Consider the following 27,509-nt stretch of genomic DNA (forward strand, 5'->3'; position numbering starts at 1 on the left):
TTATCTGCCACCTCTCAGCCAAGGCTGCCAAGTCTATCCTGAAAACTATCTCATGTTTTAGTCTACCATTTCTACAGAATTCTTTTTTATTTTTTAATTTTATTTATTTTTTTCGCTGTAGGAGGCAGCATGAGGGATCTTAGTTTCTCCACCAAGGATGGAAACTTTGTCTTCTGCATGGGAAGCACAGAGTCTTAACAACTACTGACAACGAAGTCCCTAGAATTCTCTTTTTACGTCTTATTCACACTGAAAGCTCAATATTATCAACCGAAAACCATCAATACACCACAAGCCAGATTATCTTCCTATGTTCACTTTGAAATTACAAGTATCAATTTTTCCCAGTCTTGGGACTATTCCAACGCCTTAGAACTCATGGAATGATTTTTGTATCAAATTGCTCAAGTCTAGTGATAAACAGGCCTGCAGACGAGTCTGAATTTTAGTATTTGCCTATCAAAGAACGATTTTTCTCATATCTTCAGGTCTTTAAACGAGCACGTGTAACAAGCCTGTGTGCTAAGTTGTTTCATTCCTGCCGACTCTTTGAGACCCCGTGGACTGTAGCCCATCAGGCTCCTCTGTCCATGGATTCTCCAGGCAAACACTGGAGTGGGTTGTCATGCTCTCCTCCACGGGACCCAGGGATGGAACCAGGGTCTCCCCACTGCAGGCAGATTCTTTACCATCTAAGACACCAAGGAAGTCCCTAACAAGCCTAATACTATATTATCTGAAACAAAATTTCTCTCGAGATAATAAAAAATATATAAAAATTTAAAAAAAAAAACACCGCCACACTGAGCAATTTCAGGAGTTCTCTGAAATTACTCCTCATTGGAGGAATAGTGAGGAACAGTAGGAGGAACAGGCTGTAGTGAAGCATCCTGCGTCCCCCTTTTAGAATCAGCGGTCCTCCCTTGAAACTCGGCTCCTTCTGGAAACCAGCCCTTAACCCGGTAGAACCAGCCCCGCAGGGGATGACTACGAGTCCCATGATGCAAAGCGAGCCCAGGCCCACATTGGCCGCAGTGCCTCCCGGGAATTGTAGTCTTCTCATCACCTGTCGGTCAAACTAGGGACCGTAGCCTCCATTTCTCAAAAGTTAATTGATAAAAATAAAGCTATGGGAAAGAATATAAAATTCTGACCACAAAACTAGGTTAGACTCAGGCGCTAAGGACCCCTGAGCCCACAACTCATGCCCCTGAGGCGGGCGACCTCGGTGGACGTCACTTCCGGGAGCGGCGGCGGCCCAGTCCCTCCCTCCGCCTGGCGGGGACCCTGGGCCCGCGGCCCGCACGGAGGCGGGCGGGGAGCAGCTGTTTTCGGGAAGGGAGTCACGTGAGTTCTCTGGGAACTGTGGCTGGAGACCGAAAGCTGCCGTGAGGCAGGGTCGGAGTTAACCCTCCCGGGGCAGCGCGCCCGAGCAGGTGAGGTAGGGAGCGGGCTGAGGTGGGGAGCGCGCTGAGGTGGGGAGCGCGCTGAGGAGGGGAGCGCGCTGAGGTGGGGTGCGGGCTGAGGAGGGGAGCGCGCTGAGGTGAGGAAGGCGCTGAGGAAGGTAGGGAGCGCGCTTAGGTGAGGAGCGGGCTGAGGAGGGGAGCGCGCTGAGGTGGGGAGCGGGCTGAGGAGGGGAGCGCGCTGAGGTGAGGAAGGCGCTGAGGAAGGTAGGGAGCGCGCTGAGGTAAGTAGGGGGCGCGCTGGGGTAGGTAGGGGGCGCGCTGAGGTGGGGAGCGCGCTGAGGTAAGTAGGGGGCGCGCTGGGGTAGGTAGGGGGCGCGCTGAGGTGGGGAGCGCGCTGAGGTAGGTATGGAGCGCGCTGAGGTGGGGAGCGCGCGGCGGCTAACACCTGCGCCCAGTGGCAGGCGTGGGGGCTCCCCCGGAGGGCCGGGAGTGCTACAGAGCCCCGGCGGCCGCCGACTCTGCCGCGCGCCGGGGCGGAGGCGGAGGCTCGCCGTCCCCCGAGCCGAGGAGCCCTGGCCTGCGCAGACCCGAGCAGACCGTCCTGGGTAGTCCCGGCTCTGCGCTGCCCGCACGCCGCGACCTCTCTGGCTCGCGGTGCTGCTCGGGCTCGGGCCACCTCACCTGCCCGCGGTCCTCCAGAGAACGGAGAGGTTCTCAGAGCAGGTCGAGGCCGCGGCGCGAGCCCCGCTTGGTGTCTCACCGCCGGGCAGCGCTCAGGCCTTCGCGAGCTCGGAAGCTGTCCGGGTCCGGGTGCTCCCGGCCCTGAGGCCTCAGGTGGTCGCGTGGCCAAGGGCGGGACGACCCCGCCGGCCTTCAGGAGGTTGAGAGTTCAGGCTTTTATTTACTTCTTTGGGAGGAAGCCGTCGGGCGGAACCGAGGAGCGGTGAATCAGCAGCTCGGGTTTCCCGAGTCCCTGAGGATGGGGAAGAGTGCTCAGAGCCACGTGCTGGGTTAGAAATGTCTCCGCGGCTCTCGGAGTCTGAGCGGCTTGTCTCTTACCTTTCTCGCCGGTAGAGCTGCGTAGACGTAGTTGGATAGGCAGACCCGTTGTTGTGTGCCATTTCCCGGATCTGTACTTTACTGCTATTTCGTAGTTTATTAATAGCCTAGTGGGAAACCTTTTTTCCTGTATTATGAAATTATGAAACAAGATAAACTCCTCCTTTTGAGAACAGAGCTTATGGAGTATGGGTTTTGAACATTTGTTCAGTACCTGCAGTTTATGGTGTAGGAATTAGGGATGGTCTGGAAACTACGAAGAACGTTTAAACTTTTAATCATTTAATCTTGTTCGATATACGTTTAACGTTCATTGCGGTTTATTTGATTAATTTAATTTGACCAAGTTTGGTTCCCCCCCCCCCCAAAAAAAAAAACCTGGTTTGATCCTGGTTTTAATAACCTGTTGCTTTAAGAACTGTTTATTCTTTACCTTACAAGCTGTTTAAGCTTCTGGTGACTGTCATTACTCTGGGTAATTTTTTAGTTTCCCTAATTAAATCGGAAGGAAATATAAATAATTTTTCTCCCTTTCTTTCCTTCCCTTTACCCTCCACTGCCTGTACGATATGTAGTAGTGTCAGCATCATAATAAAGAGAATAAAGTTTCAGAACAATCTTTATCACTTTTCCTCTTTTCAACTCCTTTATGTCCGTGACGTCAGGTTACAATGACCCTTACAGCAATCCATCACGAAGTGGGGGGAAAAGCATACCATGTAATATTAGGATCAAGAAAAAGGGTGTAGAATACTTCTGCTCTCCTCATCTTGCAAACAGGAGCTCTTAGAGGTGATATTTTTGGATTAAAGAAAGAAGTTTGGGGTGTATTTTCTTTCTAAATAAAATAATACAGTGTCACAAAATTAAAAGAAATGGATATGAGCATTTTATTTTCTTTTGGATAATGCTCCTGATCAAAGACTAATCTTTCATGTGTTCCTCTCATTTTTAGAGAGTGAATTCCTAAGAAGAAAATAATGTATTGCTTAGTACTTGTTCTCTAATTGTTCGGACTCAGAAGTGTGCAAGTTTGTTACAAACGCCAAAAGAAGATGGCAACTCCTTACGTTCCAGTTCCTATGCCCCTAGGGAACTCTGCTTCCAGTTTTGCAACCAACAGAAACCAAAGAAGTTCTTCTTTTGGGAGTATCTCAACAAGCTCAAACTCTTCCAAAAGCCAGTTAGAAGATTCAAATATGGGTAATTTTAAACAGACCAGTGTATCTGACCAAATGGAAAGCACTTCATCTGTCTGTAGCAGTCCCCTCATTAGGACTAAATTTACAGGTGCAGATTCTTCCATTGAGTATTCTGCTAGACCAAGAGAAAGTGAAGAACAAAGTCCTGAAACAGTGAATTTGGAAGATAGACCTTCTACACCTATTATCCTGGGTTATGAGGTGATGGAAGAAAGAGCTAAATTTACTGTAAGTATTGACTTCTGCTATCCATCATTAGATGAAAGATTTATTAACCTGTGTTCTAAACTTGTGTTGAATGATGTTAGCCTATACTTGTAATTTCTTGAATGTAAAAGTCAATTGGTTTATACCCCTTAAGTTGTCATGCTGTTGGTGTACTTTTGCTTTACTTGAATTAATTTTTGCAAACCAGACACAGCTGTGAAACTAGCACACAAATCAAGAATAGACCATTACAACATCCTAAAAGCCTCCACTCATCCTGTCAGTCAATACCCACTCTCCTGATGGCCTAGATTAATTTTGCCCTGTTTCTGTACTTCATGTTAGTGGAATTATGAAGTGTTTACTCTTGGGTATGGTCTCTTCAGCATACGTTTGTAAGATTCATCCTTGATCTTGTATGTAATTGTAGGCAGCTCACTTTTATTACTGATGTTACTCCTTTATGTAAATATACTACAGCTTATCCGTTCTACTGCTGAAGGGCATTTTGATCATTTCCAGTTAGGGACTTTTACAGATACTACTGCTGCAAACCTGTTAGTACTTGTCCCTCATTAAACACATGTACTCACTTCTATTTGATATAAAGTCCTAAGAATAAAGTTTCTGGATCATCTGCCCAGCTTTAGAAGATACTGATGAACAATGTACCAGAGCGGCCGTACTAAGTTACACTCTTTTAAGCAGTGTATGAGAATTCTAGTTATTCCACACCTTCCCAGTTCAGTTCAGTTACTCAGTTATGTCCAACTCCGAGACCCCATGGACCGCAGCACGCCAAGCTTCCCTCCATCACCAACTCCTGGAGCTTACTCAAACTGATGTCCGTTGAGTCGGTGATGCCATCCAACCATCTCATCCTCTGTCTTCCCCTTCTCCTCCCACCTTGAGAATTCTAGTTATTCCATACCTTCCCAACATGTAGTGTTTTTTTTTTTTTCATTTTAGCTTTTCTAGTGAGCAAAATGATACACTGTGGTTTTAATTTGCCTTTAAGACTTTTTTTTTTTTTTTTTTTGGCCATTTGAGTATTCTCTTTTCTGAAATGTCTGTTCAAGACTTTTGTTCATTTTCCTTTTGGGAGGTCTTTTCCACTTTGATTTATAGTTTCCTGTGCATTTTGGACATAAGTCCTTTTTCAGAACATGTTTTGGGACTATCATCTCTCACTCTGTGATTTGCCTGCCTTAATGGTTCATTCGATAATCAAGAGTTCTTAGTTTTAATATAGTACAGCACATTAAATTTTTTTTTACAGTTAGCTCTTTTTCAAATCTGCCTCCTCCCAGGTTACAAGTATGTTGTCCTATGTTTTCTTCTAAAAGCTTTATTGTTGGACCTTTCAAAGTTAGAGCTATAGACTGTCTGGAATTGACTTTTGTCCGTGGTATGAAGAAAGAGTCAAGACACATTTTTTTCTCCCTAAAATCAGGTTTTTATTGAAAAGACAACCCTTATCTCCTTTGCATTTGCTTTGTTGTCTATGTCACAGTCAGGTGACCATAAGTGTACGGGTCTGATTCTGTGTTCCATTTCTCCCTTCTTCACTGGTTTCACCCTGTCTTCATTACTAAGGCCTGATGGTAGTATTGACATCTGGTAGCTAAGTACTATAGCTTTGCTGTTCCTCTTCAGGGTTGTCTTGGCCCTTTGCATTGAGATTGTATTAAATCTATCTAGGGAGAACTGACATATTTGCAGTACCGAGTCTTTGAACCTACGAACCTAAACCATGTCTTTAAGTCTTTAATTTATTTAAATAATATTTTAATTAATTTTACATAATATTTTAAATAATTTAAATGCTATTTTAATAAATTATTAAATAATATTTAATAATATTTTAAATAATTGTTTTCAAGGCAGAAGTCTTAACCTCTTTTGCCAAGATTTATTACTGGGTATGGATATTGTTTGATATTCTCGACATCTTTTAATGTTTTCTGTTTGTTCATTGCTAGTTTAATCTATTTTGTCCTCATTATATGTTACATATTTCTATATCCAATGACCTTGTTAAATCCACTTAGAAGCTTGTTCTTTGAAACTGTTCTTTCTGTTGGATTTTCTGGAAGTAATTTCATATTTACTTCAACATTTCATGTTGTATAGTTAATGACAGTATGGAAGGATCTTCTAGGAAAAAGAATATTGAAATTATGAAGAGGCAATTTTTAGAGTTAAAATATTGTAAGACATGATATGGTTGGCAAATCTGCATGGATCTGACTTTTTTGTGAGTGATTTTTGGAAATTATAATAAATTGGTGGCTCATTTCTGTACAGTGACCTACCTTCTCTATGAAAGAATAAGCATTCACTGAGATAATGTGTGTGAAAAGTTTGTATGTAAAGTCTTTCAAGACAATACAGAGGAAGAAATAAATGACATATATAAAATCAGTCATATTCACTTATTTATTTATTTAACGTTTTTGGAGTACCTGTTATGTGCCAAGCCCTCTTCCAGGTAATAGTGGTACAGGAGCTCACCTGAACATATGAAAGATAGATAAGCAATTTTATTTTTAATGTTAGTTTGTCACATGGTGATAAGTGCTGTAGAGAAGAATAAAAAAGGGGAAAGAAATAGTTTCCTGAAACCAGAGCTGCAATTTAAGTGGCACTGCCAGTCATGGCCTCACAGAAAAGATGTAGCACTAAGAGAAAATGACAGGGATGGACAGGGAGGCCTGGCGTGCTGCAGTCCACAGGGTCACAAAGAGTCAGACGCGACTGAGCCACTGAACTGAAGAGAAAGTGAACCATGACAATACCCACGACAATGGGGGGGTAGGGAGGGGGCTTCCCAGACAGGTGGTTTAACTGCCAAGACCCTCATGGCTGATAGCAGAATAATCATTGGGGAGAGATGTAGGAACTGAGGTAACAGCAAGGGAGTGTGACCCTCAGATCAAGTAAAGCACAGACGCCTTTATGAGGCCTTTAGAGTTTCCCCATTTTGAGCTGGGAATCTCAAAAAGATTTTAAAAGGGAAAATCAGATGATCTGACTTAAGCTTTTTAAAGGCTCATTCTGGCTGCTGAATTGAGACTAGATTTCGTGGGAGGAAAAGGAAGGCAGGAGGCGGTTAGGTTCTTGTAGTAATCCATGGGAGAAGTGGTGGTGTGCACCAGGTGGGGGAAGATGGCCTAAGAAATTATCAATTCTGGATATATTTTGAAGAGAGAGCCTTTGGATGTGGGAGATGGAGAAAGCAAAGATGATCCCAACACTTTTCATCTAAACAATGTGAAAAGTAGAGTTGCCATTTAATTAAATGGCAGATTTTGAGGGAAAGACCAGAATTTGTTTTTGCATATGCTAGGTTTAAGACGTTTGTTAGACATCAAGTGGAGATGTCAGTTATGTATATGTACATATGAGAGTATACACATGTATATGTATTTTATCTCTACATATATATGCACATAGATATATATTCAGTGTTCAGTTTAGGGGAGAGGTCTAAGCTAGAGTTACAAGCTTGAGGGTCTTAGGTTTGTCAAATAATTTCACCTTGGTATATTTCTTTGAGTTGATCTCTTAACTGAAGAAAGTTTAGGAAAAACTGGCAAGGTCTTATATAGACAGTGTAACGTCGTTGAAAAGTGTTTAAAAACAAAAAGTAACTGGGAGGGGTGGGAGGGGTGGTGAGCAGGTTCCGGAAAGAGTCATGCGGTGGACTTCTTTGGTAATGTTTTGTTTCTGTTTCTTCCTCTTGTTACTCCGTACATGGTGTGTTTGCGAAAATCTATTATTAAGTTGTATACTGAAGTTTTTGTGCTTTTCTGTATGTATTTTATGATCAGTGTATGTGTCTACATTTGTTTAGTTAAAACAGAGACTACATAAAACAAGAGTACAAAGTAGTATACACTAAGTTTCAAATAAAGAGTAGAGACAATAGCTGCTATTAGAACTTGGAGGAAGCAATGATCAGTACTGTACATAGTTTTCGTTGAAAGTACTACTTAAACAAGTAGATAGGAGAGCTTTCTAGAAAAAATAAAGCAAAAATCTATCCTGTGTTTTTCCTAGAGAAAAAAAGGACCACTGTGAAGGGTAGCAGTTAGAAAAGGGCTCATTTTTTAAAACAGAAAAAATAAAGTTAATATGTATTATGTATAGTTGAAGTAATTATCATATGAAGTTGACTTTTATCATGCATCAGTTATTCACAGTCAAAAGTATTAAAGTCATTTTATCCCTTTTTGAATTAGTAACTTCTGGAAAGAATATTTACTTTTTATCCTCTGCATGACTATTTTACATCAGGACTTTCTGGAGACTTTACAGGGTATCTAAATAATCTTCATCCTCACCTTTATATGTTACAAAGATAAATTATTTACTTTTTACTTGAAAACTAAAGAATCCAACCTAAACCTTGCTGATTCTCTCCCTTCAAAGCTGAGAAGTCTGTAAGGGAGAAGAATCAAATTGTAAGGATGATCAACAATCCCTAACTAATAAATTGTCTCTAGATCATCCACTAAGATTATAATATGAGTCATACTTGTAATTTAAAATTTCCTAATTTTTAGTGTTAAAAAAAGTAAAAAGAAACTGATGAAATTATATTTAGTAATGTATTTTGTTTAATATATTTAAAGTATGATTATTTCAACATGTAACCATTATATAATCTTTTTAATGAAGTATTTTTACATCTTTTTTCATACTAAGTCTTTGAAATCTGGTCTATATTACACTCACAGCATGTGTCAAAGTCACATTTCAAGTATTTTGTAGCCGTTTGCAGCTAGAGTGCAGCTCTAGAGCTACAGTTGAAAGCTATTCCACACCTTAACTTGAAGGAAAACGTTACTCTTTTTAAGAGAGTTTCACTCATTCAATAGATATTGAGTACTTTTTGTGTGTCATGTATTTAGCTTAGCTCAAAACACTGTACTAAAAACTACCAGATGTTTCTCTGAGATTCTGTTGTAAATAGTATTTCCTTGCAATAAATTCTAAAATTATCCTTAGGAAACATAGAATCTAGCTTTTTCTTAAGTACCTTTTAAAATATTGACTTGCTTCAACCAAATTTTTCTATTCAGTAGCCTAGAAAATTTTACATAATTATAGAAATGTAAACTTTCATCTAATACAGATATTTTCTACCTTGTATTTCATCCTTGAAGATTAAAACATCTGATTTATTTGAAAACTTTGCTTGGCAGTTATTGATTATTAATTTAACTATAGTTATTTTGATTATTAAATGGACTGTGTAAGATAATAGTGGCTATTTTTCATATTAATTTTAGAATATATTAGCATAAAATATCAGAGAAGGCAATGGCAACCCACTCCAGTACTCTTGCCTGGAGAATCCCAGGGATGGGGGAGCCTGGTGGGCTGCCGTCTATGGGGTCGCACAGAGTCAGACACAACTGATGCAACTTGGCAGCAGCATAAAATACATTTTAGAGGCTGATGAGTTTATTTATTATTAGTGTGCTTCAGAAAAGCATTTTGCCTCAAATTTGTCAGTCCTGAGAAAAAAAATCTTTGCTTTTGGTTCCTACATTTGATTATTTGAAGATTTGATGGCCTAAATAATTTCTGAACTTTTAACATAATAATCGTTACCATCTGGCTTGTCAAGTAAAAGTTTTAAAATTATTTGGCTTAAATTTTAAAATATTTACAGAAATATATTTTAAAACTCTCTCTCTCTCTCTCCATAGGTATATAAAATATTAGTAAAGAAGACCCCAGAAGAAAGCTGGGTAGTTTTTAGAAGATACACTGACTTCTCTAGGCTTAATGATAAAGTAAGTACTTTAATAAATCTAAAACTGATTTTTCAGTTTGGAATTATTATCTGTTCCTGGAGTTCTACTGTTGTTACTTGTTTTTTTCTCCTTTGTTAATTATTTGAGTGAAGTCAAATCTTTGCTATTTCCTAACAACTGTTTCATTTAATATATAGAGTCTGAACTCCCATCTCTACATATAACTTCCTTTTGTTGGAAACAAAAAATTATTTTTAATATTAAAAAAGTGAAAACCTTAAAATTGGCAACAGAAATATAATTATTTACATAATCTTGTAACTTTGAAAAGATGTATGTGTATAAGACCCCCAAAATCACAGGATTACAGAAGAATGAAGAAGAAAAATTTAGCATATTATAATGATTAGTTTTCTTTGCTGTATTACAAATTATCACAAACTTTGTGGCTTAAAACACACCTCTTCATTATTTAGAGATTTGGAGTGCTCAGCTGGGTTTGCTGCTTAGGGTCAAACAGGGTCAGAATCAAAATGTTGACTTGACTGGCCTCTTATCTGGAGGCTCTGGGAAAGAATTAGCTTTCAGTATCATTGTTGTTGGCAGAGTTTGGTTTCTTGTGATTGTGAGACAAGGTCCCTGTTTCCTTGCTGGTTGTTAGCCAAAGGTTGTTCTTGGCCCGTAGATACTATTCTTCAGCTCTTGCACATGACCCTTCCATCTTTAAAGTCAGCAAGAGCTGGTCAAGTTTTTCTTGTGCTGGAATATCTCTGGCTTTCTCTTTTGTCACCAGCCAGGAAGAAGCTTTACCTTTATAGCGCTAAAGTGATAAGATTAGGCTCACGTAAATAGTTTTCCTGTCTTAAGGTCAACTCAATAGTAACCCTAATTGCATGTACAAAATCATTTTTGCTGTGTAACAAGGAAGCACAGAGGCTACACCAGGAGCAAAGGTCTTGGAGCCGTCTAGAATTCACATGTGCCCACTGCACATGTGAAACAAAGAAGATAATAATAAACCTCAGTACATTAAGTACCCTTAAAAATAAGTAACAAGAAACACCCCAAAATAGAAAATTCAGCAAGTGATATGAACTGTGTAATCCACAGAAGAAATAAAAATAACCAATAAATTTGGAAACCATTTACTATCACAAGTACTCTAAGAAAAGAAAATTAAGACACTATTTTTTACCTTTTGGGCTTTCCTGGTAGCTCAGTGGTAAAGAATCTGCCTGCCATTGCAGCAGACATGGGTTCAGGCCCTGGTCTGGGAGGATCCCATATGCCATGGAGCAGCTGAACCCATGCACCACAGCTGCTGAGCCTGTGCTCCATGGCCCGGGAGCCACCGCTGCTGAGGCCACGTGCTGCAGCTGCTGAAGGCACTGTGCCCTGGAGCCTGTCCCCCACAACAGGAGAGGTTGCCCCAGCAAGAGGCTCACACACTGCAGCTGGAGAGAGGCCCCCGCTCTCTGCAACTAGAGGAAAGTCTGCACAACCATGAAGATCCAGCACCACCAATAAACAAGTAAAATTACAGTTAAAGAAAAGAAAGAAAAACCATTTTAATTTTCACCTGTCAAGTTGACAGCCTTTAAGTGGTATATCTGTTGTTAGAAACATAAGTCTTCCTAGAGGACATCCTAAAGCTATGCATAATTTGACACAATAATTACATTTCTGGGATTTATCCTATATAATAAATTATTGATATGGGCAGGATGTAGCCCTATGGATATTTCTCATAATGTTTTGTGTATTGTTCTCTTTTTTTCATTTTTTATTTTATTTTAAATAGTAAAAATTAGAACCAACATAAATTTCTAACACTAGGGAATTGATTGAGTAAATTGCACTAATAATTCAGTAGAGAAACAGCAGCTGAAGTGTTCAAAGAGCTGGAGGAAAACCAGGTAGGACAGGTAGGGGTAACTGGTATCTAAGAAACCAAGAGAAAAAACATTTTTCCAAAAGAAGCAAGCAGTTTACGATGCTTCAGAGAGGCCAAGTACGATGACCTCAGACCACGGGTTACTCCCTAATTTTGATAGATGTTGAGTAGAGGAAACTTTATTGGTCCTACTTTCCCACCTGCCATCTTCCCTCTCGCCTTCTTGAACTCTCTGAACTTCTCAAGTTGGTGTGTTCTTAAAACGGTTGGTGATGGGAAGTTCCATTTATGAGACTTTGCAACTGCTGGGATGCCAAAAAGCTTCCACCATTCTTAAACCTCAGTTTTAATGAAAAGGTAAAATATAAAATGCTAAACTATTTTATCCTTAATTAAGGTATTGTTAAGATGACTTGTTGCAACATGTCAAAATACTTAATATTATTTCTAAGATATTTATATCATATATAAATCTTAAATCTTATTTTCTGTTCCTGAGTTCTTATTTTACATTGTTGATTTAAAAACCTGTAATTTGTTACTTCCGTTCATCTTTTTAAATGGTTAAAATACACAAGACCAAAGTGATTCATTAAGTTACCACATACTTAAGTGGAATTCTTAACTTTCTTACGAAATTGTTATAATTTTTGTTCATACAAACTCATTTCTAACAGTTTTAGTTCAGAGCTATTTCATCCTTTATGACTTTTGTTCTCCTCAGGACTCAAGTATTATTTAGTGTTTGCTTCCTTTTATCTCTTTAGATTCATCTTTACTGCCAAAATATTTCTTGCCTTAGGCAAGCTGGGATTTAGATCGCTCTTAAGCTTTTGAAAAAAGATGTTAATAGAAGTTTAAGTCTTCTAAAATATATCCTTGATCCTCTAAGTTGGGCACTTAAAATTAATAAGTGTATATGTCAGTCTTCTAGGTACCAGAAAGAGCTCCATTCATCACCTGATTTTACTGGCAAGAATCAAAAATGTGTGTCAGACACCAGCAGCCACACAGTTTAAATGGTAGTTATTATTTTTATAATTGTTAAAGTAAAATCTTAGCATCTTTCATTTTGTAAAACCAGTCATGAAGTTTTTTAGTTCTTCGCTGTGCTAGGAATTTGGTATCATATAGAAACTATACAGATGTGATTCTAACGTTAAGGAGTTTACATTTTCCATTTTTCTATAGTAGTGAGGAAAAAAATAGCCAGTTGTCAATGTGAAAATCATTTTAGTTAAAATAACACTGTTTAGAAAGAGAAATTTTTTCTTCCTCTTTTTTAAATTACCTGGGTTATAATCTGGCTTCAACTTCTCTAGGAGTTTTTCAGAACCTCTTCTGAGAAAGTTAGAGGGCAAAGTCATGAGCAACGTCTGGAACACACAGTCTCTCAGAGTTGAGACATCTGGCAGAGTTGTAGAGCAGACTGGTGATGAATAGTTTGCAGAAATGTGGCCATGAGAGTGAGGTTTTCTTTATTTTCTTCTAGAAAACTCACTGTTTTCTACTTCCAGTTTGCAGAAGTAGTTTAAAGTTGAGTAATTCTCTGATGTAAAATGATTATTCTCAATTGGTCCCACCCAGCAGAGCATAGAGAGGAAGCAGAACCATTATCAGCCCACTGTCAAGACAAGCAGAGCTCATATGAAAATCTGGGCTAAGCTCAACCAAGCATTCAGTCCTTCCATTAAAAAGAAACTCATGGTAGTCTTCAACATGTCTGTCTCTTGGGTCACACTGTCCTGAACTGTCCCAAACTGACCGACATGAGGCAGTTGTAAAGCTGCCTTTCACTATCCTTCTGGGTTTTTTCACTTTTTACGTTGTCGGGGTTCCTTTCCTTTGTGTTGTATCTTCTTTCTTGGATCATAGGCTCCTCTTGGCAGAACTCACCCTTCAGTGGCTTCTTGAGGAAGGCCGCATGGGAAGCGGTGTCCTTCAGACCCCACACGTCTAAAATGCTCACTCCATTTTCATGCTTGGTTGAAATGTGGGCTGGGTATAGAATTCTAGGTTGGAAAATGTCCTTTCAGAATGTTGAAGACATTAAGCTGTTTTATCTTGTTCTTAGTGTTGCGTATTGCCCTCGAGAAGTCCAGAGCTGTTCTTGCTCCTGATCACTTGGGTGTCACCTGTTTTTTTCTTCTTTAGAAGTCTTTTGAATCTTCTCTCTGTAATTAATCTGAAATTTCCAGTGACCTTTTTTTTTTTTTTTGGCCACCTTCTAAATTTATTTTTTAATTGAAGGATAATTGCTTTACAGAACTGTGTTGGTTTCTGCCAAACATCAACATGAATAGCCAATAGGAATTTGCTGTATGGCTCAGGGAACTCAAACTAGGCCTCTCTGACAGCTGTAGGGTGGGGTGGGGAGGAAGGTGGGGGGGTGGGGGAGGTTCAAGAGGAAGGGGACACACAGTGACTTTCTGTAGGTTCTTTTCTTGTGTTAACTTGGACACTCTGGGAAGTCCATGTCTTTCAGTTCAGAGACGTGTTTTTGAATTGCTTTATTAATGAATTCCTCCCTTCTATGTTCTGTGTCACCTCTCTTATAAAACAGACCTTTGGGCTGGCTCTATATGATTCTGGATCTTTTCCTCCCCCTGTTTACTATTTTTTTTTTTTTTGGCTATTTTGAAGGCAGTTTTCCTTTTCTCTTTCTAACACCATCTTTTCTCTGAATTTCCTCTCTTGATCATCTTATTCTTATTTCTTAATGTAGTATCTTAATCCATTGACTGCATTAGTGATTGTTTGTATTTTTATTAATACTTTTTCCTCCTTGTGATATTTGTCTTTGTCTTCCATGTTAAGTACTAGTGTGTAGTAATTCTTGGTTGTCTGCTCATGATTAACAGTTGGGTACTAATAGCTGATTGGAATCTCTTACTTCATGGGAGAGTCTTGTGTTGACTTCAAGATTCACTGTGTAATGGGAAAGGTGGGCTTTTCCTGGAGAACTTCTGATTGCAGGATCTTAAAGTCATTGCTATTGAGTTGATCAGACTCTCCAGAGGTGTTTTCCAGGCTCCTGCCTTGTGCTGCCCGTTTGCGAGCAGTTTGAGGTCTCTAAGTATGAACTTGGAGTAAGTTTTTCTGCACCTCAGGTTTCTTGGCTCTCTTGAGCCAATTGCTGCTCTCCTCAGTGCTTTTTAGTTTCCAGTATGTTGTTTTAAGTTTCTTTCTCTTTACCATAATTTTAGCAGAACTCAGAAAGACAGAATTAGATGAATGTGCTCAGTTCTCCATCTTAATCCCACAGCATGTGTGTCATTTTTTTCAAGGCTTTTTTATAGAAATATCAAATGCCTATTTTGATGTCATTTCACAGGAAATCTATTAATGTTTAATGAAATATAAAAGCTAGCATTTATTAGTTATTTCAAGCTAATGTATAGTTCCCAAATTGTACTTTGTTCAAAGTAAAGTTATTGAATAAGCACTTATAAACACTTTGTGAAGGCCTAATTATGGAACAACTCACTCTTTTCAGAGGATTATTTTTTAAGGGGGAAAAAAAAATCTAACCATGCATGTGGACATATGTTACGTTTAAATTTTAAAGCTTAAAATTAATTTTTAAAAAGACTATTTTTATTTCATCCTTACAGCTTTTATTACTTTCAAACAGTAAACAATCAGACTCCAAGGCCAAAAATATCTATCTACATCTTGAAATCAAATCAGAATTTTCAGTATAGAAATGTTGACAGAATGTTTTATATTTTTCTTTAGCTTTTTACCCTGTGAATCTTTCTCCTCTGCTAGTCTTTTTTCTTACATTGTAATATTTTGTCTTGTATTTAAGTAGAGAAATGTGAATGTATGTGGTTCCATTTCATTTCATCCATTTGTTGAATGTAGATTGTTGACTACTTGTAATGTAGCAGGCATTGTGTTAGGCATTGGGGGTGCAACTGTGTGTAAAATGATTCTCAATCTCAGCTGTACCTTGCACTCCCCTGGAGAGCTTTTTAAAATTACAATGCCCAGGCCATATCCCAACCAGTTAAAATCCAAATATGTCAGAGGTAGGACGCAGTCATTAATATCAATTAATCATCTTCAGACAAAAGGGAGCTGTTTACAGTGGAGCCCTCTCAGAATATCTATGAGTTCCTACTCAAAAGTTCCTTGGGTGATTCCAGTGTGCAGCCAACATTTAGAATGACTGGTCTGGTAGGAGAGTCCAGTTAAATAAACATTACTTAATTTGCCTCATGATAAATGTCATTTAAAAAATAAGTGAAAGATTTGATAATGTGTGGCATATTGTCTTTTCCAACAATGTCTGCAGCAGCATTCTCAGTCCCATATGCTCTCCCGGAATCTTGCCACTTACTGTCAAGGGGTAGAATCTTGTTTCCTCTCTGCCTCGAAAATGAGTGGGCTCGTGACTGATGTAATAGAGAACAGTGGAACTGAAGCTTTGTGAATGAGGCTAGACCATAAGAAGTATACAGCTTCATCCTGGCTTTCTGTCTTGGGATGCTCCCTCTTTGAAACCCAGTCTCTATGCGGTGAGAAAGTCCACTATACGTGGAGAGGCCCTGTCAGGCTTGTGATTGACAGCCCCAGCTAAGGTCTCAGCCAGGACACAGCCTATTCCTGTATAAATATGTGGGAGTGAACTTCAGATGCTTCTCAACCTCAAGTGTCCAGCTGAAGTTCTAATTCATTGTGAAACAAATAATCCATCCTCACCCTGCCCTGTAGGAATTGCCAGCCCACAGAGTCCATGGCCTAATAAATGATTGTTCTATTCCACTGGATTTTGAGGTACCTTGTTATCCAGTTATATTAATATAGTCAGTTAATCAAAGTGTATAAAGGGAAATCTCACCCAGCCTAGAAGGTAGGAAAGCCTTCCCTAAGAAAGTAAAATTTAAGCCAAATATGTAAAATGGATTAGAAGCCAAAATGTAAAAGTTAAAACTATGAACATCTAGGAAAAAACATAGAAGAAAATTTTTACAGCCCTGGAGTGAGCAAAGGTTTCTTAGATAGTATCTAAGACAGCATAAACCAGAAAAGGAAAAAAAAAAAAGGATGAGTTAGGAAACAGTAAAGATTTTTAAATGTACTCCATTAAGAATAACATGAAAAGTGAAAACACAGTTTGGGAGAATACATTCATCGTACATATACCTGACTAGTATCTAGACTATATAAAGACTATATAAAGAACTAGTATAGACCAGTTCTATACTAGAACTGTATATAGACTATATAAAGAACTTGTATCTAGACTATATAAAGAACTCTTGACAACCTAATCCAAAGACAAGTACCCCGTTTTTTGAAAAGCAGAGGGTTCAGAAGATTTGAATAGATCCAAGCACATGAAAAGATACTTAACACCATTTGTCAACAGAGATAGGCAAATTAAAGCCACAGTGAAATACTACTACACGCCTAGTAGGATGGCTAACATTAAAAAGATGGACAATACCAAGTGTTAGCAGGGACGAGGAGCAACTGTAACTCCTATGCATACACAGCTGGTGGAAATCAAAGTAAAGCAGTCAAGCTGTAAAAAGCATATATCTGAATTTAAATTTTATTGTAAGCTTGTTTTGTGAATAGTTTCATAGAGTCAACAGGTTAGATTTTTTAGAATTCAGGTAATTTAGTTGAACATTGTATTTTCTGTTTTCTTCTTTTTCAGTTAAAAGAGATGTTTCCAGGCTTTCGATTAGCCCTTCCACCAAAACGCTGGTTTAGAGATAATTACAATGCCGACTTTTTAGAAGATAGGCAATTAGGATTACAAGCGTTTCTTCAGAATTTAGTAGCTCACAAGGACATTGCTAACTGGTATGTAACAAATTGAATAAGAGTTACGAATGCATTCCAATAACTGGTTTAAACTAGAGAGTAAATCTAGGACCATATTTATTCAAGCACAAAAAACACAAGGTGGGAGTATAATTACTCATCCTGTCTGAAAGCATAGCTGTGGTTTTCTTGGCTTTTTTCAGTGTGCGCTTACTTGGTTTTGGTTTATACTAACACTTACAAAAACTCCAGCGAAGTTAAAAATTCACTGTGCCATATAGTTAAACCACCTACCGAGCTGTAAACTTGATTTTAGTGTTTTAGAAATAACTTACAATAGTAGCTAGCATTTTGGTAGATTTTTGGTAAATATGACACTATATAATTTTGACAATATTTATAATTATCCAAAGTAATACAAAAATCATGAAATCAGGTTAATTTATACAGAGAGTGAAGTAAAAATACCAGAAACAATTACAAAGGGAAAGAAGGGATCTATATCCTTTCTTTATTTTTTGTATCTGAATATATTTACAAGAAAATTGCTATATGATCTGATTGCATCTGGGTATCTAATCTTGGAACTTACATTATCAGATAAATTAGAACCATTTTGAAAAAATTAGCATATTTATAACTTCCCAGGTGCCTCGATAGTAAAGAATCCACCTGCCAGTATATGAGACAGGGGTTGGATCCATGGGTCAGGAAGATCCCCTGGAGTAGGAAATGGCAACCCACTCCAGTGTTCTTGCCTGGAAAATCCCATGGACAGAGTAGCCTGGCGGGCTACAGTCTTTGGGGTCACAAAAGACTCAGACACGACTTCGTGACTAACCAACAGCAGAGGGCATTTACAGTGCAGCAATAGCATGTTGTAGAGACCTACTGTTGTAACGATCTTCAGCAATTTTTCACATAAAAATGGAAAACAAATAAAACCGCTCTCACTTTTTTCACCCTTTCTTCTTAGTCTTTCTTTTATTTGTATCACCTTAGATGGACAGGGAGGCCTGGCGTGCTGCGATTCATGGGGTTGCAAAGAGTCGGACATGACTGAGCGGCTGAACTGATATTACACACGACACATGTCCTGTACATATATATCTTGCTTCTTAATGTGTGCTAAGCTCGGTGACTGCCTGAGATCTCTGCCATCCCTCCTCACTTTCCTCTAATAAAGTAACTACAAGCCAGACCTCTCCTCCCATTTCCAGATTCACTGCTGCAGTTGCCTCCTTGCCATCTCCTTCAGACATCTCAGTGTGACCTCAAACCTAGAACAGACTTCACAGCTCACTCCCTCACTTTTCCCCCAATATTCAGCATCATTGTCTACCCAAAACCCAGTCATTTGGACACATCCCTGGTGTTATACTTTAAATAGTACTCAAATCTGTCTGCATTTCTCCATCCCTGCCATTGCCACTCTAGTCTAAGTGGTTGCTTCTCACTTAAATTACTCCTTTCCCACCACTGTCTTCCTCATCCACTCCTGTTTCTGTAGCCCACTGGAGCCACAGTGGCCTTTTGTGATGCAATTTAAATCATCCTTTCTGGTCCCTGACTACATGTCTGTCCTTCCAACTTTATGTTTCATTATTCCTCCCTGCGCCTGTTCTCTGCATCAGACATAGTTGGTCTTGTGCTTTTTCAGAGTCCCCTGTTCCTTTTTTAATATGCTGTTCCTAGAAATACATTTCACAGTACTGCCCTTGCTCCTTGCTCCTTGCCCAGCCCCAGCCTAGATAACTCCTTCAGGTTTCAAGCAGACTTCACTTCCTTAGGTTGGTCTCCTGACCAGCCCCTCATCCATCACCACCACTAAAAATCAGGTCAAGTCTTTCTCATAGTGTCTTCTCTACTGGTTCTGAAAGTCAGTTCCTAATGTCTTAAGACACCTGTTGCATGTAACAGACTAACTTCTCTCTAGGATGATACTAGCCATATACCACCAGTCTTAAGAGAATTGAGAAAATAGTCACTCATATCATTGGCAATAGGATTTAATCCTCATGTGGAATCCCAGCTGAACAAGGCTGGTTGGAACTTTACTTCAGTAGCCTTCAGTTTGTAACTGTTTCTGTGATTACTTGATTGTGTTCTCCCACCAGGCTGAACGGTACATACACAGGGGTGGGTCGTGTGGCTCTTTCACCCACCATTCAGTGTGCAGGGCCTGTTAGCATGATGCAGCAGTCCATGTCAAAAAGTCCTTGCTGAATGAGTGGCAGGACTGTTGATAGTTGTTATTATACTGTTTATAAGAAAAAGAGGCTGAAGTAAATATGATTAAACTTAGCAATTGTGTGTTCTTGTCTAGGTGCTGGGAAGATGGATGCTCCCTATTTTTCTGTATTTTTTTTTTTAATCTCCAAAGGGAAAAAAAATAATGTTAATTCAGATATACAAAGCAGGAATAAAAGCCAACAAACTCTAAAATCATAGAGAAAACCTTGAAGAAAATATGTTTTATACCATACCGTAAAAGACTTTTATCTCTAAGAAATCAACAAATCCTATTCCTTTTCTCTTACTCCTTATTCGTTAAACCTTTATATATTTGTATTGAAAATATAGCAAATTAAAATTGAATTTATTCTATAAATGACTACATCCTCTTTATTTAATGAAATATTATATAGTCTGAACCACATTGATAAACTCATCTTATGATTTATTGATTTTTTTTTTAAAACATTAAAAGTGTATCTTAGTTGAGCTGTATCTTTTTTTTTAATTTTTGGTACTAGATCTCTGTAAATGTTCAAGATCCTATTTCTAAAACAGTTTCTAAAATTGTCCTTAGAACAGTGATAGCGGTCTTATTCAATTCACAGATAGATGTTTTCAGGAAAAGAAAGATTTCTTGGTCAAGTAAGTTGGGGAAAGGTTTCATTTGAATTTCCTAGAATATTAAAGGTTCTAAAGTCTCATACAAAAAGCTGTAGTGTGCCTCACACTTAGACTTGCCTGTGTATTTTTGTCATATATCTCAGATACCGAAGGAATTCAGTAAGATACATGGAACTCTAAATAATGTATGTGTTGTTATTGTTGTTCAGTTGCTAATTCATGTCCCAACTCTTTGCAACCCCATGGAAGTAAGATAAGCGTAGAAACCTTATGTTTGTTCTCAGGTACCGTCTTTTTCGTGAGTGATGAGTAGCGTTTTTTATTTCACATTTTAAGCAGTTTCTTAATAAGTATTTAAAACATGACTTGGCAGAAGGAAGAATTATTAGTCTATATCTTAAGCATTTGTCCCTTTTCATACTAAGAAGGGTATAACAGAAATTGAGGATCTATTTACTAATCTTAATTCGTTTGAAGACATTAGGCTTCTCTTGTAACAAAATAAGGGAGATTATAAAATTCTACTTGACATGATACAGATGGTAAAAGTTAAAGGAATTCAGAGAAGGGGATGATCAGTCCTGTTTGCAGTGAACCAACAATACTGGAAGTAGGGAGTGGGGTTTGAGAACCATGAATGATAGATTAAGAGTACAGGTCCATCTATGAATTTCTTCTAAGGGAGGAAAGGGGAAAAGACAGAATCCCTATTCTTCTTTATAAAAACATGAAATTGCATATTTAAGAATCACTATTTAAAGTGTCAGTTAGTTTACATTACCTATTGGTATGCCTGTTAGTGTCCTGTTCCAGTTCGAATGGCAGCACAGAAAGTTACTGTCTTTATGGCCAAATAATTGTTTGATACTACTTCTTTATGCAGTTCTTTCACTTTGCTTTTTGATTCCTTAGCACCTCACAATGCAGTTGAGATCCAAGGGATATTAGGAATTGTTGGTTTAAGTGTTTTAAGAGAATATTATTTTCAGATACATTTAGAAAATAGAAAATAAAACAAAAACGTTAATATTTTCATGATAGAATTTCTTAATGGTTTTGTTTGTTCAATAAATGTTTATTTAGGTCTTTTACGATATATAAGGTATTGCAGCTACACAAAGGTGCATTAGATGCTAATCCTTTATTTAAGAAAACTAAATAGGAAGAAGACACACCAAAAAATAAAAGTTGGATATCTGTCTTTTTCAGAAGGGGAAGGAAAGAGAGAACTTTTAACTGGAGGAGTTGGAGGAAGCTTCCTAGACGGAGATATTTAAGCTGGGTTTTAAAGAATTACTGATATTTGAATTGACAGAGAGAAAGTAAAGAAGGACTTTCCAAATGAGAAATACATCAAAATACAGAAGCAAGCAGGCACAATCCTGTACCTGAAACAGCATCTAGCTTAGCTTGTCAAATGCATAAAGACAGATGGAGGGGGAACGTCTCTTGTAGCTATATAGTTAAAATATAGCTACTGTTTTATTCTGGCTTCTGCTATTTTGAAATAATTACATCATTTAATCAGCACAGCAAATATCTTACTACTCCATGTTTTCGGAATTACTACACATATATCCTGATTTACCAGATTTTTCTTCTTAATGCTTTAAAATGCAAGGGTTAAAATTATATATATTTTCCTTATATTACCATTCATCTATACCGGGTTCAGTGCCAGAATTCAGTGTTTTAAATTCTACATCTGTTTTAAAAGAAAAAAAGTCCAGGTATATCTGGATTAACGGAAGCTCATGATTTAAAAAAAAATACTATCCAAACATTTTACTTGAGGAATCAATTGAAAGAAATGAGAATCTTTACCCTTCGAAAAGAAAACTTACTTGGAGAGACATGATAACCATAGTCAGGTGTTTGAAAGCTTGTGATGGGGAAAAGAATTAATCAAATGAGGACTTCCCTGGTGGCTCAATGGTAAAGAATCCTCCTGCCAATGCAGGAGACACGGGTTCAATCCCTGATCCGGGAAGATCCCACACGCCTCAGGGGACTAAGTCCGTGCACTGCAGCTGTGGAGCCTGTGCCTTGGAGCCTGGGAGCTGCAACTGTTGAAGCCCACGTGTTCCAGAGCCAGTGCTCCACGAGAGAGACCCCTGCACCTAGAGTAGCCCCTGCTCTCCACAGCTAACTACCACACAGCAGTGAAGACCAAGCACGGACAAAAATAAGTAAATAAACATTCAGAAAAGAATCAATTAAATGATAGTTTTAAAGCCATGCTCCTCCACTGCCATGCACATCATGTTCAAATGCAGGTTCTGAATTAGCAAGATTGGGAGTGGAGATGCAGCGTTTCTAACCAGTCTCGGTGATGCCGATGCCGCCGGCCTAGGACCTCATTTTGAATAGCAAGACTAACATGTAGAACTAAGAATAAATGAGAAGTTAGAGGAAGCCCCCCTAAACTCAGATAAAAAAGTTACATGTCATTTTAAGCTGTCTGGTATAGAAATCTGTTCTGCCTTTTGAGTAAGTGAGTTTACCTTAAGTATTAGAAGAGACTAGGCTAGGAAACTATCAGTGGTATTAAAGAGGAAATTATCACATGGGATATATTGAATTAATGACTTCTTAGGGGTCTCTTCTAGTTGTAAAAGTCAATAAATCTAATTTTTGAGCAAGAATATCTAAAGTAACTTTTTTATACATTTTCATATCTTCTTGTGTGTCTAAGTTGTTTTTATATGTAAAGAGACTGTCAGGAGAGGTTGAGTTAACCTTAGTATTTTTATAAAATGAAAGAATTCAGTTATATAAGCAATAGCTTATGTCATGCCAGCTCATGAGAATGAACACATTATTGCTAAGGTTGGTTGGATGATTTTTACACAAAATATTAGTTTGGTAGACATTTAATTATGGACAGTTTTCTTTTTAATGCAGTTTAAAGCTAAATATGTTGTATTCAGATACATGTAAACTCTTACCTAATTGGGTCTCAAAGATCTTATGCAAAATTCAGTTTTCTGAGTTTCATAGTGAAATAATTTTAAGCAATTACTTAACTGATTTTAATCAATGTCTCCAATTAGAAAATGAAGTAATTAGACTAAATATTCTCTAAAAATATTCACTTTTAGCTCTAAGTTTCTTATTCTTTTTGTTGTGCTTCTTCATAAATCTTGAAGTCATACCATCAGAAGTCACCAGATTCTAACCTTCTTTTAACTCTTAAGACTTGGTCTTACATTTCGCTGTCTAAGCTTACTTTCTCATGAAAGTAAGAATATCTGTTGAAAACTAAAATCCACCTCAAATTTGAGAGTTCTGTTGTATTATTTATCTACAACAGTGGATAGAAGTTTGTTCTAATGCTCTTAACAGTTTCATTGCTTTTTTTCTTCTAATTGCATAGCTCTTACAAATAAATTCATTATTTTTGAATACTTACTCTGTGCTGTGCTAATTGGTTCAGACTCTGTACAGTTCTGGAACTTGTCGTCTACTTTTTGGTGAAACAGAAGACTGCTTGGTGAAACAGATAATGCTGATAAGACCGTGTAGAAGTCCTGTGACGGGCATCTCCTCAGGGTGGTGTGGTAATGCACATAAGAGCACTGAACCCACTAGAGTGTGGAGGAAGGGGGTTTAGGTGGAGGAGATTGTTTGAGGAGATGTTAGATGAACTGAGACATGAAGATTGAGTATGAGTTGGCTAAGTGAAGGGGGGGAGGGTGGGCCAGGATAATAGCGGCAAGCATGAAACAACACGATAGACATGAGGATGTACTACTTCTGAAGTGTCAAATAAGGAAGGCAATTAAAGTTTGAATGTACGCAGGCACTTTATGCGAACACCAAGACCTCAGCTTTGTTCCCTCTTGTGAGAGGAGGCTCGGGTGGTTTGACATAAAGCATTTGTTCTGGAAGCATTTCATGTTAGAAGGAATAAAACTGAAGGTCGGGACACAAATGAGCTAAAAGTAACCAGGTGAGACATAATCAAGGTGTAAACCAGGCCCCAAAACCAGGCCCACACATCCGCCACAGTTACGGAAGCGGAGCCCTTCAGCTTCACACCCACCAGCCCAGTTCCTGCACCTCGACCCTCACTGCCACCAGCCTTGAGAGTCCCTATCCTCAAGGCTATAGTTAATGTCAAATTTTGTTATTTTCATTTTACTAGTTGAGATTACTGAAGAGAAGTAATTAATAAAACATTTCTATCTGAAATCCCTCATTAATTTTTTCATGCAGTGACTTTTTGTGCTTAATTTGGTTTTGACAGAATTAGTATCGAGAATTTTAGTACATTTAGTACATTTTTTACTTAGCTCTTTATTGACTTTTTAATGAATTGTATTAGTTTTAGCTTTTTTTTAAACATAAATTTTGAGATAGAGAGCACAGTTGTTCAGTCGCTCAGTCGTGTCCGACTCTGCGACCCCATGGACTGCAGCACGCCAGGCCTCCCTGTCCATCACCAACTCCCGGAGTTTACTCAAACTCATGCCCATCGAGTCGGTGATGCCATCCAACCATCTCATCCTCTGTCGTCCCCTTCTCCTCCTGCCTTCAGTCTTTCCCAGCATCAGGGTCTTTTCAAATGAGTCAGCTCTTCACATCAGGTGGCCAAAGTATTGGAGTTTCAGCATCAACATCAGTCCTTCCAATGAACACCCAGGACTGATCTCCTCTAGGATGGACTGGTTGGATCTCCTTGCAGTCCAAGGGACTCTCAAGAGTCTTCTCCAGCACCACAGTTCAAAAGCATCAATTCTTCTGTGCTCAGCTCTCTTTATAGTCCAACTCTCACATCCATACTTGACTACTGGCTGGTCTGTTAGAAAACTGGCATCTAAACAAATACATACCCATGAAAGAAAAAAGATATGAAATACAAGGTGAAGATTCACTGAGTGAAATAGTTTATTAAGAAGTTTGAAAATTACAGTGAAACTCTTTTGAAGGAAGCTTTTTCAGGAGACTTAAAGGAAGAGTCTAAGTTACAGAGCAGGTTTGCTCTGATAAAAGCAATGCTGAAGAATACCATCTCCGGTTTCCTTACGTTGGGCACATTAAGTCAATAATTTATCACAATTTTAAAATAGGGATTTCCCAACCACTCTAAAAAGTTAATTCTACATACCAAAGAGAGCAGAAAAGTAGTCTTTTCTTTCAATTCCAGATTATTGGATTTTCTCTTAGATAGTTTTGTCTCCTGATATTTTTCTTACCTTTATTATCATGGTCAAATGAAAAGTATTAAGCGTTGAATACAGAAGAGAGATTAGGGGTTATATTGAACTTATCAGTGAACAAGTAAATAAAACTTTTTTAAAAGAATTGACTTTTATTTAATCCATAGGTCATTTAATAGTATAGACTCTTTGGTACTTATGCTTTATTTGAATTTAATTGATTTGTTTATAAATCATACATTGATAATATATAAGAAATCGCTAAGCAGGCCATGGCACATATAGGCAATCAAGTGTTTATCAAATCTAAGTAAAGTTCTCTAGTCAGTGATTCTCAGGAAGGGGTAAGAGCTTGACTTTCTAGACAAGAAAAAGATCAGAATTTTTGATAAAGCAATTGTTTGCTCAAACACTACTCTGACATTCTTGTCTGCCCCTTTTCTTGGATAAGAAAAAAAGCTTGAGAGTATTAACTTTCTTCCTCCATCAACTGAGTCCTATTGAAACAGAAGAAATGTATTGAACCCCTTAAAAAAGTGTTTTGTAAATTACAATTGTGATGCCATTGTTAAATTTCATTCTTATGCCATAGATTAAACAAAGTGGGATATAGAATATAACCTTATAATTATAGAGGAAAAAAGAATTAGAGAATCTGTTGGACTTCATTTGAGTAGAACTCTTGTTGTTTAATCGCTAAGTCGTGTCCAACTGTTTGCAACCCCATGGACTATGGCCCCAGGCTCCTCTGTCCAGGGGATTTCCTAGGCAAGAATATAGGAATGGATTGTCATTTCCTTCTCCAGGGGATCTTTCTGACTGTCTCCTGTATTGCAGATGAGTTCTTTATTGCTGAGCCACTGGGGAAGCCCAGTCATACTTTAAGGATTCACAGCTTTAACACACACAGAGCTGTCTCTCTCAGTCCCAAATTACTTTTTAGAAAGAGGAATGTTGTATAACAAGGAAGTTCAGTTTTTTAATAATAACATATTATTTCATTATTTTGAAATTTTTGGTAATTCATAAATGGAATGGTCAGAATTCTTTCTCTTGAACTCTCTAGAGAAAATATTTAAGTAAATTATTATAATAAACATAATTGCAAGAAAAATCTTTTAATTTGTAATTACTTTAGAATCATCTCCTGAAGAGGGAACAATGATAGATAAATTAGAAATTGTATTTCTTCATAACAAGATAGTAACTTTTTTAGACTAGTTCAAATTCACGTTTCTCTGAAAATAATACTATGCCTGTTCACCATTTAAGTTGATCTCTTGTACCATTATTCAGATTTATGTTTTGTGTCATATAGACTATGTAACAAATTCAGAATCTCTGTTTGTTCATAGGATCTTAGAAATAACCTAAAATCTTTGTATCTTCTATCAATTTTATATTTGTATTTTGTTACTTGTGTGAAAACACATAAGCCATCTTGCTCATTTTCTTGCTTATCAGAAGAACCAACTTGCTTAAAACACCATAGCTTCGGAATAACTTTTGCTCTCTGCTGTCTTTTGTAAACTTATTTGTACCCCAGCTATTTTTTTTTTTCCTTTGAAAGCCTTGCAGTGAGAGACTTTCTTTGTCTGGATGATCCACCAGGTCCATTTGATAGCTTAGAAGAAAGCAGGGTAAGTGCTGTATTATATATCACATGAAAAGAGGAACAAATAATACCATACAATAACTACATTGTTTCTTGAATGGAATAGCAAACAGCAAAATTATAATTTCAGACTGGTAGTTTTGCACAGAAAGCTTTTAATGTTTGAGTCAAAGCTTTCTTTCATTGAAATACATGGACCTAATTCAGTGAAAAAAGTAAAATTTTGTACATATCATATAGTCAGTGAAGCTCTAAAATTAAATCCTACGTTTATTCTCTGTGTTTTTACCATATCAGAAAGCAAAAAAAAAAAATTACTTGGAAATTTATTTTACATTCAAAAGTAATATGTGTATGTTGAATTTTCTTCCATCCAAGTATCAGAGTAAGGAAACTACATTTTTTAAAATCAAATTTAAAAAACTAATCTCAGAAGTCGAAGTTACTGTCTTGTTACCAGTTCAGCTCAAGCTTGATGCTACTCAGATTACGCTAATTGACGTCTAAAGTGGCCTCTTTCTGAAGAAATTGGCTAGATTCACAGATTTGGTAATAA

General features: G+C 37.9%; 1 protein-coding gene and 1 long non-coding RNA gene across 7 annotated transcripts in view; one reads left to right on the plus strand and one right to left on the minus strand.

Moving 5' to 3' along the window:
- The window catches only part of LOC133042848 (uncharacterized), a 236,725-nt gene extending 233,332 nt beyond the window's left edge, over nt 1–3,393 (minus strand). For all 3 annotated transcript variants that reach the window (XR_009689599.1, XR_009689600.1, XR_009689598.1), the window contains exon 1: nt 2,088–3,393. This is a non-coding gene — a long non-coding RNA (uncharacterized LOC133042848). The remainder of the gene's footprint in view (nt 1–2,087) is intronic.
- SNX16 (sorting nexin 16) overlaps nt 1,256–27,509 on the plus strand; it is a 32,754-nt gene continuing 6,500 nt past the window's right edge. The window contains exons 1-6 of one of the 4 annotated variants that reach the window (XM_061123849.1): nt 1,256–1,436; nt 3,421–3,668; nt 3,756–3,895; nt 9,595–9,681; nt 17,208–17,356; nt 26,909–26,978. In XM_061123849.1, the coding sequence (XP_060979832.1) occupies nt 3,521–3,668; nt 3,756–3,895; nt 9,595–9,681; nt 17,208–17,356; nt 26,909–26,978 (594 nt within the window). In that variant the 5' untranslated portion in view covers nt 1,256–1,436; nt 3,421–3,520. Of the gene's footprint in view, nt 1,442–3,420; nt 3,896–9,594; nt 9,682–17,207; nt 17,357–26,908; nt 26,979–27,509 lie in introns of all 4 variants that reach the window. The other 3 variants (XM_061123848.1, XM_061123847.1, XM_061123850.1) reach the window with 3 other exon arrangements.

The sequence above is a fragment of the Dama dama genome, chromosome 21 (genome assembly GCF_033118175.1).
Source record: "Dama dama isolate Ldn47 chromosome 21, ASM3311817v1, whole genome shotgun sequence".
NCBI lineage: Eukaryota > Metazoa > Chordata > Mammalia > Artiodactyla > Cervidae > Dama > Dama dama.